This window comes from Cygnus olor, chromosome 3 (genome assembly GCF_009769625.2).
Source record: "Cygnus olor isolate bCygOlo1 chromosome 3, bCygOlo1.pri.v2, whole genome shotgun sequence".
In the NCBI taxonomy this organism is placed as follows: domain Eukaryota; kingdom Metazoa; phylum Chordata; class Aves; order Anseriformes; family Anatidae; genus Cygnus; species Cygnus olor.
Window position 1 is genome coordinate 19,765,931 of NC_049171.1, and position 13,915 is coordinate 19,779,845.

The window sequence follows — 13,915 nt, forward strand, 5'->3', positions numbered from 1 at the left end:
CTCTTTACTTTCAATCCTTAAGATTTCTCCTCTTAGATGCCAGGCTAAAACTAACTATAGCTAGCCTGTCCTCAATGTCCACATGTTCTCCTCTGTAATGGTAACTTATTATTTTGCAGAACTATAACATGTCATGAATAAAGTAGGTCAGCTGAGGTACACCCCATGTGAGTTGCTAAGGTTCACCTTTCCTCTTTCTGGATATGAAAATTGTGAGGAAGTCTACATTTGTATGAGCTAATGATAGGCTTTGGAGCAGAATACTGTTCCCTGACCATGGAAGTGCCAGAAGTGTATCTGGGGACTGCTATGGTAGGCTGGCAGGTGACTGTCCTTTCACAGAACCAAAATGGTTGTCATGTAGAATTTCAGGAAATTGCTTGCTCCCAGCATCAAACATTGAATATGTGGGATGATGAAGGTTGAAGCTTTGATATGACAGATGAAGTCTTGAAGATCTGTGAGTGAACATATAAGTAAGATTCCACTGCCTAAACATAGGTACTTACCATCCTTTGAGGTGTCCTAGAGCATCCAAGACATGCATTGTCATATATGACAAGATATCTAGGTCACAGACAAAGACAGATCTGTGCCTTTCTGGAGAAGTACCAAGCTACATACAATACACAATGAAATTTAAAATAGTACTGCATGCCTGCAGCTTTTTCAGTCTTTTTTTCACCTCTTTGCCCTGACTCTGGATCTGAATTTTATGGATCCTATAGGGGTTTTTCCAGCTTAGTGATCTTTTCTTTGACTGCCAGTGTAGCTGAAAGCATACTCACAGCATTCTTGAATTAGAGTGCTTCCTTTGGTTTCGAAAGACAGGCTAATCTATTTCATGGTGTGCCCCTTCTAAATTTACACAGACTGTCATAACAACTGGGGCAACATTTCCAGGCTTCCTAACCTTTTTATTATCATCTCTATGTATGAACCACCACAGATCCATCTTATCATCCCATTCTTTCACATCCAAAGTAGCTGATGATACAGATACTGCATACATTTTCAGGGACACTGTCTCAGCAGAGTTCAGTGCATTCTGCTTGTGTTGTTCCAAATTATAAACACCACTAAGCCTATGTGCTTCACCTTTGAAAATCTGGTGACAATAGGATACGGAAGATCATAAGAATCCATGTGGCTCTATGGGAACTACTACAGATCAGTGTTTATACTCTCTGAGGTCTAATCAGCAGCCCTGATGCTGCCTAAAGACTCAAGATCGCTATATATTTATCACTGTATAGGGAGTTACGTCTGATAGAAATGCTGTTTATAGAACAAAGGTAAAGATTTAGCCATATTTAGCAAGTGAGCACATTTCTGAAGCTTGAAAAACGCATCTGGACAATGAAACACATTAGCAAAGGCTGTAGTGCCATATTAAATAACGTGAAATCTATGAAATTCTAATGATGTCTCTTTTCAGTCACTATTTCTTCCTCTCTTTCCCACTCCAAAGTATTTGGGTAGAAAGCAACCCATAGTGTGGAACCGTTAACTTTAGTTTTTAACTGTATAGAAGTGTATTGCATCCTTGTTTCAAAATATGGGCATAATCAGGGCTTTCTGTCAGGAATATACTTTAGAAAAGAGGAACTGGCACTCAGCTGCACAAAATGTGCTACGAAACCAGAGAATGCAAATGGACTGATTAAAGCAGAAATCACTGCATTTTCTGTTTTTAAACAAACTCAAAGATCCTAAAAATCCTCTGTAAGGTGGACTTTCCCTTACGGGATAAAATGGAATTAAAACAGTGTCAATAAATTGTGTGAGAGACTGTATCAGTCTGTGCATTGATAGTCTGTGCATGCAGGATAAGAACATTGACTGCCTGCTAATCTATTCCCAGATGGAGGTGGATGCAGACGAGAAGCGCCATCGCACACGCTCCAAAGGTGTTCGAGGTACGTCTCTTGCTTCAGTAAATCACTCAAGGCCCCCGCTCAGGGTGACCTTCATCCTCCAGAATCTCTTTGCACGATTCATTCTGACCCTTGCTTTTACACAACCTTTCTGGTAATTTTCTGTAGAAGAGGGATACTTGTAATAGATGATAAATTTTTATATATTTTCCATCTCTCTGCAGTTCCCGTGGAACCAGCCATACAAGAGCTGTTCAGGTTAGTGCTCTGAGTGTAAAATGTATCCCCATTAGCAATTTAGAAAATTCATGCCTTTTAATGGGTATAATGCACTTTCAAGTTCATTGGTGGTTTGCTCATGCCCTGCTGCACTGATGAAATTAATTCCCTCAAGACTTGATAATAAAAAGCATCTCCTCTTTTTTTTCCCTTCAGTTATTTGATTTCTCTCTTTCTGTCTTTGTTGCCCTCCATCTCTGTAATACCTACTGCCTGCTTTTAGTATAATCTTTCTGCCGCACACCAGCATCTATATAATTAATTCTTTCTCTTTTTTTTTTTATTTTTCAGCTGTCCCACGCCTGGCTGTGATGGCAGTGGTCATGTTAGTGGCAAATATGCAAGGCACAGAAGGTAATATCTGTAATTTTTCATAATTTAATGAAGATATTTGGTAAACAAGTCAGCTGGCATGACCTTGATAAACCAAACAATGATAAAAATTTGAAATTGGACCTTCTAGAAGCTATTTGGATTCAAATTTCCTTCTTTCTTGCTTGCTTTCTTTCTTTCTTTCTTTCTTTCTTTTTTTAAGGCAGTGCATTTCATTTGTCTTTATGGTGCTACGCTATTCAAAACCTTCAAAATTTCCATCAAGAGTAAGACTCACATAAATTAAAACCTTTAAAAATGCAAATGAGGACAGGTCCTAAACCCATACTTACAGGACCTAAAACCTAAACCATACTTATAGGACTACTCTATCGATCCTAACCATGTAAGTAAGTGTCACACAAAATCTAAACCACATTCTTGCTGAGGAAACTTGTTCTCATTTTCAGTCTTCTCTCATTTTTTTCATGCAGCTTTCTTGATCATGTGAAGGCAAATTAAAATTTGGCCTTACTGACATGGTTGGTGCCAGTGTGACTTCTGTTACTTAATGTATTTCATAACTGAATGAGAGCTTCTGAACATTGTAAGTTTGATAATCAGGTTAGAATTAAGGGTTGAAGCCCAAGACAAAATCACTAATAATAAGACTTCTGGATTCAAATATTACACTATAGTTATATCTTTACTTCAGTTTTTAAACTATAGTATGCAGAGAGATCTCCATTAAGAAAATGTGTTTAGCTGTTTATTGTTAATAATATATCAAAATAGCATTATGTTATACATACATACACATGTGCTTCAAATTAATTTAGAACTCAGTATTTAAATTTGTCTTCAATGTACATGTTCAATATTGTCTTATACAACTGTATAAGCAACATTCATTTTCTGTGCATGTATTTCTCACATAATGTTTTGAAAAACTGTTTAAGCTCAAGAATGCATTATTTTTTCTCCTGTGCTGTACATTTTATTTGACATATTTTATACAGCAGCCTCTATTGTAAAATGGCTGATGTTTTGGCCATCTGAAGAGAGAGGTGTTCAAACTAGTGTTAAATTCTCCTGAAACCATTAAGATTTTTTTCACTATTGACTTTTTCAGGTTTTAAAGCACTTGCCGTGTTTATAGGAATACATATTTAGCACCAAATCAGACAACTGATTTGTAGTGAGGATATTTGTTTTTAATTAATTAAATTGAAATTATACAGTTGGACTTTATGATTTCTATATGTCCCTTCCAGCTGAATTCTATTCTATTTTATTCTATTCTATTCTATTCTATTCTATTCTATTCTATTCTGTTCTGTTCTGTTCTGTTCTGTTCCGTTCCGTTCTGTTCTGTTCCGTTCTGTTCCATTCTATACGTTTGTGGTTAAGGCATTTATTTGAAAGATGCAAAATATAAAACAGTGACATGTTTGTCCACTCAGTGTTGGATGTATCATTTTTTAGCAGAAAATGAAGCTTAGGGACAGGTCAAGAAAATGAAAAATTAAAACAAGAAAGTGTTGTGCCTGATATTAAAATTCTTTTGAATTACATTTTAAAATATGAAACATTAAATATTTATATTCAGATTTTTTTTTCTAATCCTTTTTCACTCATAAAAATGGTAATGTTTTTGTGGTTATTTGAGGGATTTGGTTAAATTGGAGCACTGATTTAGAGGTAGCCAAAACGATTCTTCTTAAAACCGCTAGTGACTTCTCATTTCAAACCATGTTTACTTTTGTCCATTTTCTCCACGTAAATACAACCTTCATCAGTAATTAATGAATAGCACCAAATCCTTCTTCACAAATTTCATGAGCAGCCAAAGTTAAATGACATGATTATAATGCCCTTTCTACTTACAAGATTGTTAGCTACATGCAGCTAGCATGCAGTTTTCAAGAACAATAATTTTGAAACCAAACAGAAGGAAACTCTTTAGCTTAAAAATAAATAAATAAATAAATCTTATAAGTTACACTAACTTTCTCCTATGTCTCAGTGTTTGTGTAACATCACTCTTTCGAGGTAGGGGGAACGAATAGATGTAAGGTTTAGAAAGATTACATGCAGTTTGGAGACATCAGTTCTGTATTTGCTTTCTTGACATGATTCTGGTATGTCAGTACACGAACAGACTGAATTTCAGAGCTGTTAATTAAATGAAATTTTGGGGCGGATGCGCAAAGAATAAAAATTGGAAATACATCAAAAATTCATTTTTTCTAACGACTAAAGAATTTGTAGGGTTTTTAAGTTGTTCTCTTGCCACGCTGATCATCAATCCACGAATCAAAATATATTTAACTAATATATGTCTTATTTAGTGTAGAACAAAATTCTTTGTTGAAGCTTACAGCATACTTGTTTTCTGAAATAGCAATATATAATTTTTTAATCTTGTCCAATCAACACCTAATAATTTTAAGTTTTTGAAAGAATTTATCTTTTTCTTCTTTCTAATTTTCTTTTTGGGTGGGAAAGATCCTCCAACATTTCTTCCAAGGAAATCAGACTGTCTTAAAAATTTCATGTGCTGAGGGAATTGTATATCTTGAGTGATGCCTAACTCAATTCCTTTTAGGCCTACAGAACATTTTAATGAGGTTAAGACCTTTCCATTCACAATATCAGACTAGCTCATTATGAGAAACGAAATGTATTTACTTCCACTAGACGCATTCAGAGTTCTCTAGCATTACTCTATTTATTTTTTTTTATGACATCTTGAAGTCTCTGGAATTTCTGGTTTTGCTTTGGTTTTGTTTTGTTTTGTTTTGTTTTTTTATTTTATTTTATTTTATTTTATTTTATTTTATTTTATTTTATTTTATTATTTTATTTTTGTCAATATAATTTTATCTTTATAATACCAATGTGACTGTGAAAATGGTGTTCAGATACTACATTAAAATTGAAATGAAATATACAGATCCTTTCAAATTTTCAGACAGATTCAGGAGATGAGATGTTCTGCTGACAAAATATTAGGTAGAAGTTAAAGGAGAGTTTTATCATATGTTTTGTACCCCATTTAATTATAAAAGTGCTGTTACTACGGTTCACAAGTCCAAACCATAATCCTGCAATGCTACGCTTAGCCAGGGAAAGAAGCAAAACTTATAAGCCATTGAGGTGTATCAAAACACAAGACTGGTACTAGGATAAGAAAATAGTGGTAACAGCTTGTTGCATCATTTCCATCTTTTTGAATTTTTCTTTGTACCAAGCTTTGCTGTAAAATGAAACTTTGCATGATAGTGAATACTTTGCTGTCAGCTCTGAAGTACAGGGCTTATTTTAGCTTGCTGGATGGGCATGTTAACAAGTCAGCTAAGACTTACAGGCTGCTCTGCAGGGCAGTTTAGGGCAGAATGGTAGGATCTCTAAAATTAACTTGGAACATCTTTCTCCAGTGACTGCATAGAAAGTTCAAAAAGCATTCCAGTCTGAGTGTAAGTGCCCAAAGTTAGGTGGTATTAAGAGCAGTGTCATATCTTTTTTTTTATTATTTGTATTTTAGCAATAGCTAGAAACTTGAAGCTATCATGGATCCTCTAGCAGCAGCTATGATGCACTGCCTAGATGTTAAAGTTTACATAGTAAGATTTCAGTACCTGATGTATATGTTTGCAGTCACCAAGGTCAGCTAGAATACCCACAGTTCATGGAGTTAAAGAAATTTATATATCTTTGTGGCAAAAAAAAAAAAAAAAAAAAAAAGACAAAGGTGAAAGATATGGGGGTGGGAGGAGGGACACACAGAGCCATTCAGACAAATGTGAAGACATGAAAAGATTTCATATCTTAGGAGTGAAAAGCAGAGGCTCTTACTGGACCATGCTCCTGACACTGCTTATTTTATTCACTTAGTAGCTTTTCAGGCCCATTGTGAAGCGCAGCATAATAATGAACAGTACTCTTACATATGCAAAGCTGTGTATAATTTTTGAAGAATAAACATGATCCAGATCCTTGAACACTTAGTTGCGAACAACTTATCTGGTTATATTGCAGTTAGCCAAGGCACACTAGGACAGTGCTCTCAGAACCATGTTTTCAGGATGTCTATCAGCTAACTCTCTGAAGAAAAATATCAATATTTGAATGTTTTTTCCTTGTGATTAGTCGGAAGTTAGCCAGTTTCATTAGTAAACTTTAAAGACAAAAGGATTCGTATTCTATGTATACAACTATAAATGCAAAAGTCCAACTTCTGATCACAGAAGTGGACTTACAAAAGTATCTGTAAGATACACAGGTGAAAATCCCATAGCTACTCTAAATTAACTGAGCATAAACTGTGGCCTATATTATTTGCCAAGTAGATGTGAATGACAGCTTTGGAAGTATTACGCTCTACTGTGTTGCTATGCATTTATTATTTACAACAAACAAACAAAAACAAAACAAAACTAAAAAAAAAAACACACCACATCATATAGCAGTAGATGTCTAAGGTTTGTCAAGTAAATAGGTATTTAGATGCATCATAGAAATTTTAACTAGATTCTATGAAAACAAATACTTATCATATGCAGTGGCCTATTTTAAAAGCATCTTAACATTGTCATTTAATTTTTTTTCTCAAATAACAAAAGCAATTAGATTCTGTAATGGATTAATCACTTGCTAAATGTGACGTGCTTCAGAATGAAACAAGTTTTAACAAATAAGAGCCCAAAAAGGAATTTTAAGCTCGTAGCTTGGTACTATATATATTAATTTAGGATTCTTTTAATGCATACATAAGTGTATTTGAAAGCAGATAAAACCACTGAATAGAAATTCAAGCTAAACACAATTTTAGTCTGAAACAATATGCATCAAATTTAAGTGAAGAATGAATTGTTAAGGTCAAATGATAAGCCTTTCTAATTTAAAATAGAAATACTTATAGAGCTCTCAATATATCATGAATTTGTTTCCTGAAAATAAGAATTCAGGTAAAATAAAGCATCTTAAAGACTTCATCTGCCAAGGAATTTTGCATAACTTTTCTCCCATTCATATTGCATGTATATGTGTGGTGTTTTTTTTTTCATTAATTACTGATACAATGTCACGCAAAAATATGCAAGCCTCAAAAGTGAGGAGGGATCTTAAAATAATGTTTGGATCTATAATGTATGAATTGTCCCTAGCCTTATAAAATGTATAATATTTCAATTTACCACCATTTTTTTTATATCAGCCAGTTCTTTGTTGCTTTACGAGGCTGTTTCTACCTATCCCATTATACAGATAGAATTTTGATCATCTTTTAATTTTTAAGCATGAGATTTGTCACTTGATACACTTGATTTACTTAAATTTATAAACAACTTAGAATTTAGCATCGTTCTTCTGATCAGGAAAAGCCCCACACACCCTTGTATTACCTTCGCATTATATACTGTAGTTAAGTCATCTATATTTTAGAATAGAGTGAGTGAACTAATTCAGACTCCCAAACTTCGAAATTAAAAGACTCAAATCTCTCTCTCTTATTAGAAAATTATTGAATTTCTCTGGCTTGTTGTGCCATATTTCTTATTCAAATTTTTTCATTTCATATACCTTTTCACCCACCAGTTTGATTGCCATGGCTGCAGCCGTGGGTGAATAATTGCCTGTCTTCACAGGAGCATGTTCTGGAGCTAAAGTCGAGTGCTTGCTTCCTGATGTATGCCTCATTTGGATTCTGCCGAGAGCCTAGGGGCTGTATTATTCATGCCTTGACAGATAGCACTCACTAAAAGCATTGGAACAGGGCCAGGTACTGGCAGAGAGATAGTGGAGCATTGCAACTTGCAACTGAGAGGAGCATCTATAATACAAAAAAGAGAAATCCTCATACCTCCCTTTTACTGGTCTCACTTTGATGGAAAATTCATTTGCATCAAAATAAAATACCCTAAAAATAAATACATTTTTTCTAAACCACGCTTGAAAGTTTAACACAATTTTCCACATTTAATTGCAAAGCTGATTTTAATTAGTAAGGCCCTGCATGTGAAAAATGAAGATTCACTTGGGTGAGTGTAACACATTGCAGTGTCTGCTGAATGCTCTAATTAATGTATGGCTGCTGTACAACAGGGTGCACTGTGGGATATTTATGAAAAATTCTGTGCACGCAGTCTATCTGTATTTTAGTTCTTGAATCCACAAGAATAAATAACTTTTCCCCCTTTATTCTTTATGAGGCATCATTGTGCATGCCATCGCTCCATCCATAAACTTTATGGCATGCCTGTCCTTTTTACTATTTGTCAACGATATTATAAATCAGAAGCCAGGACATACATATTTTAACATTAATTTGATAGCAGAGCATGGCTGCATGCTGTGCAGAACCCCAGGTCCACTGATGCATTTGTGTTAAAGCCTAACTGCAAAACAGTGAAGTCCTTATTGTTCCTTCCTTTTTTGATACTGTGAAAAATCACACTGAATGCTGGAAGTATAGACAAATGCATATTCATTTCTCTCAAAGCTGATCACCAACCTTTAATATAATGTTAAATAATGATAAAATGATCTACTGGATATTTACCTGAGGACAAAAAAGCACTCTGGCTCTGCCTAGGCAATTTAATTCTTTCATTTAATGATATATTTGCTAAAGATTTTGGTAAGTAGTAGTAAATACCAAGAATAATACTATAATTGTATTTTATACAGCATAATTCACCATTCAGTATTTGTAGAAGATGTTAATAAATGGAGATTCACTGCTTTGTTAAATCCAGCTAAAGAGAAATAAATAAATAAATGCATAAATAAATAAATAAAATGAAAGAGCATAGGGATTTTTAAACAGAACGCTGCAAACAATAAATAAATGTGCTGACAGAGAATCCATAATGTATTAGAGTTCTGTATTGGCTGCTGTCTAGATTCAGCAATACATTCTTTGTCTGATTGTTGATTAATGATTAGAAAGGTACAAAGTTGGGTCTGAAACGTCAACCAGATATACACCAGCAATTGGTGTGTGGCTCTGCAAGCTAGTGGCCATTACCTAGAGCTTACCACATAAAAGAACCACAGCTCAATTTCTCCTACCACCATATGGATTGGGAATAGCAATTTCAGTGGCAGCAAGTCTCTTCATGTGCCAGGAGTACTAGCGTAATAAAGCGGAGCGGGGGGAGGGGAGGATAAAAATCAAAGGCAGAAGAGTGTTGATCTAACACTAAGAGCACACAGCAGATTTTGGATGAGCTTTCTGCAGTGGGTCTCTAGGTTTACATGTTGCTCAAGTGATATGCTCATTTTCTTTGAAGTGGTGGGTGCTGGGCATATTTCTCATGCAGAAGTCCACTCACAGCCACAGTATTTTCTGTGGAAAGGTCTGTATGGAGATGTTGCCATCAGCTACAAAGTAAATGAAGAACGTGCAGAAAGTATGGGAAGGAAAAATAAAAAATAAAAAAATAAATCAAAAACAACAACAAAAAATACAACCAGTAATAGGAGAAGATCCTGAAAGTAGCTATACATATTTTTCTTTGCCTATGGGAAATTTATTTGGTTGGCCTGGTAGCTTTGCTGAGAACATTTTGCTCTCTTAGGAGAGAAATAAATTGTTTAAGGTTGAATAATTTGTGCTTTTCATAATGAAAATGAGGATCTACAGAGTCCATTCGCACATGATGGGCAAGACATTTCGTCTGCCTATGCCTCTGTTTCCCCACTTGTAAACAGGGAGAGAATTTCAGGCATCTTAAGATGTAAAGAAAGAAGCATATATTGGGCCCAAAAATCTGATATTTATTGAATATTTAAATAAAGACTTTTAAGTGAGCACTGATATTAGAGGAAGTCTAACCTTACATTTCAGTACTTTCTGTATCAAAAGCTTTTTCTGGAGGATATAGCAAAAATAACTGATTTGTAATGATAATGACAATTTTACATTTAGAAACAACTATAGTTTCCCTGTTCCATACTTTGTGAATTACTGCTTCATCCTTTTCTGTAAAAATGTTGATTCTGAGATTTAGAAAGCTGGGAGTATCAAGACGTTTTTATTGTTGTGTATTTTAGTGATAACACAGTCATAGTAGCCTTACACTACATCAGAAAATTCTGGAGCAACATTGGACACTGGCTTTTAGCATACTGTAGAACTGTCTACATCCTTCTTATCAACAGTTTTTCTGAGCAGCAGCATAGTCATTGTATACGTTGTTGGGAAATGGTGTGGATTGCAAAATCTCAAGTCAGGGATTTGGAGACAGGAAAAGGTACTGCTCGATACTGGCAGCTGGGTAGACACAGAACCCAATCTTATTCCTTGCTTCAGTGTCCTCATCAATACAACTAGCAGACATGATCTGGAAAATAAAATTATCTATAGGTGGTACCTATGCTATCAAACAATACTACATTTTATTCTCCATCACAGTGGAAATTATCTGCATTCTGCCAAAATCCTTTAAAAAAAGTGGCAGAGGAAGTCAGATATTTCTTTCAAGTATTCAGATCTTATGAGATCAGACACCTTAGTGTTACCTGGACAAGCGAAAGATTATAAAGAAACTAAGAAATCAAGAAACCTACTCTAATATGAAGAAACCCCAGATATGAAGGTCTGCATGGAACTTCTGCAAGGTCTTAATCACTAGATCTTGCTAGCAGAATAGTCTATATTGATAGATATGTAGAGTCACAAAGATGATGAAGGGTCTGGAGTGCGTCACCTATGAAGAAAGACTGAGAGAGCTGGGACTGTTTAGCCTAGAGAAGAGAAGTCTCAGGGGAGATCTTATTAATTCTTATAAATACCTAAAGAGAGGGTGCGAAGAGGATGGAACTAAGCTCTTTTTAGTGGTGTCCAGCACCAGGACAAAGGCAATAGCCACACACTGGAACACAGGAGGTGTCATCTGAACCTCAGGAAACACTTCTTTACTGTGTGGGTGACAGAGCACTGGCACAGGTTGCCTAGAGTGGTTGTGGAGTCTCCCTCTCTGGAGATCTTCAAAAGCCACGTGGACATGGTCTTGGGCGGCTGCTCTAGGTGTATGGGTTGGACTAGGTCCCCCCCAGGGGTTCCTTCCAACCTCAACCATTGTTTGAATCTGTGAAAAAGGACAGAAATGAGGCATAAAAGAGTAAAGAAGTGAGAAAATAAAAACAAGCTCATAGGAAAAAGACAATAAAGAATAGTTGTTGGTTGTTGGATTTTTTTTTCCTAAAAATAAACTATGATGTGTCTTTAAAGACTTACATTGAAGTTCTTCAATAAGTTGAGACGGTTCTTTCAAAGACATCACTTCTTATTAGTGGTTGGTATGAAGTACTGCTTCTAGTCGTGTCAGCCCAGGACAGGGAAAGGAGAGGTACTCCTGAGATATCTTTGATGACAATAATAAAACTAAATAAATATATCCACTGTAGAGAATCAAATGCCCGGGGGTTAAATACCTCCTGAAGACATCTTTAGCACTATACTGCTTAGGACACTCTATAACTTTAATCGGATGACTAGACCTCCCAAATTAGTCTCCTGGCTATTCACCTGAATCACCTTTCCAAGAAAATTTTGAAGTTCACTGATTACACGAAAAGGGATTGCAGAATCTAACGCCTTTTTGTTATTTGCAGGGATCAGCAGTGCCACACTTTAAGTACGCTTGGTATCATGGAGAAGCAGTGTAATGTTTAAGAGGAAATACTCCTGAGAAAGTAGTTAGGCCTGTGTTTTAAACTAAGTGTGATTTATGATAAAATTTTCATCCTCACAATGTCTCCACAAGAAAATCTTACCCATGTGTGGCAAACAGGAAATAGGCATTCAGAATAAATGCTAAAGCTAAGAGCTAAAGCTAAAAGCTGTCAGGAATTTGACTTCTCCTTTAAGTCACCCAGTGGTGACCCTCAAAAATGGACCCTCAAAAATCTGCCTCCAATTTTGTGTCTAACTCTGAAGTCAAAGTAGAGTTGTATAGAACTATACTGCAAACATTAATCTTCATCAAGTTTCTGGTATTCTGCTAGGAAGCATTTATTTGGGCACCCTGGTAACTATCTTGTATTAAATCCATAACATAACTATTACATCTCTTATCTTCTTGTTTCAGTGTAGCAAGTGTTTTTAAAGTCCTCCAATTTGTGATCTGTACAAGCATAGCACTCACACACTATTTTATGCTTTGTCAGTAGGAGTTAGAACATATAGAATCATAGAATCATAGAATATCCCGAGTTGGAAGGGACCCATGAGGATCATCAAGTCCAACTCCTGACACCGCACAGGTCTACCCAAAAGTTTAGACCATGTGACTAAGTGCACAGTCCAATCACTTCTTAAATTCAGACAGGCTTGGTGCAGTGACTACTTCACTGGGGAGCCTGTTCCAGTGTGCAAGCACCCTCTCGGTGAAGAACCTCTTCCTGATGTCTAGCCTAAACTTCCCCTGCCTCAGCTTTACACCGTTCCTGTGGGTCCTGTCACTGGTGATTACGGAGAATAGGTCACCTGCCTCTCCACTCCCTCTCGCGAGGAAGTTGTAGACTGCGATGAGGTCCCCCCTCAGCCTCCTCTTCTCCAGGCTGAACAGGCCCAGTGACCTCAGCTGCTCCTCATACGTCTTCCCCTCTAGGCCCTTCACCATCTTCATCGCCCTCCTCTGGACACTCTCCAACAGTTTAATGTCCTTTTTGTACTGTGGTGCCCAGAACTGCACACAGTACTTGAGGTGAGGCCGCACCAGCGCAGAGTAGAGCGGGACAATTGCTTCCCTCGACCGACTAGCGATGCCGTGCTTGATGCATCCCAGGACACGGTTGGCCCTCCTGGCTGCCAGGGCACACTGCTGGCTCATATTCAACTTGCTGTCAACCACAACCCCCAGATCCCTCTCTGCGGGGCTGCTCTCCAGTGTCTCGTCGCCCAGTCTGTACGTATAGCCAAGGTTGCCCTGTCCCAGGTGCAGGACCCGGCACTTGCTTTTGTTAAATTTCATGTGGTTGGTGATCGCCCAGCTCTCCAATCTGTCCAGATCTCTCTGCAAGGCCTTTCCACCCTCATCCGAGTCCACAACTCCTGCAAGTTTGGTGTCGTCGGCAAATTCGCTCAACACCTTCTAGTCCTACATCCAAATCATTTATAAAAACATTGAAGAGGACTGGCCCTAAAATGGAGCCTTGAGGGACCCCACTAGTGATTATATATCTCCCATCTTCTGGGAACTTCTGTTGACAATAAAGAAGTTAATATATCAGGATGCTTTTTTTCTCTCTTTTCTCGATCTGTTTTTGTTTTATGGACAATAATATACGGTAAGGGAAGAGGGAAGGAGTTCTGTCACTCTGAGGACAGAGTTGCAGATAGACTTTCTGGATAGACTCTGGAAACTCTGATTCCAGTCCCAGTATTAGCACTTCGTATAAAAGACAGACATTCATTTCAGAGAGGAACAGAATGCAGT

The 13,915-nt window shown here is 36.7% G+C and overlaps 1 protein-coding gene across 1 annotated transcript in view; it reads left to right on the forward strand.

Annotated features, from left to right (window-relative positions):
* MYT1L (myelin transcription factor 1 like) overlaps nucleotides 1-13,915 on the forward strand; it is a 319,918-nt gene that overhangs the window by 185,730 nt on the left and 120,273 nt on the right. The window contains 3 exon segments of the mRNA XM_040552858.1: nucleotides 1,865-1,919; nucleotides 2,102-2,135; nucleotides 2,448-2,510. Of these exon segments, the coding sequence (XP_040408792.1) occupies nucleotides 1,865-1,919; nucleotides 2,102-2,135; nucleotides 2,448-2,510 (152 nt within the window).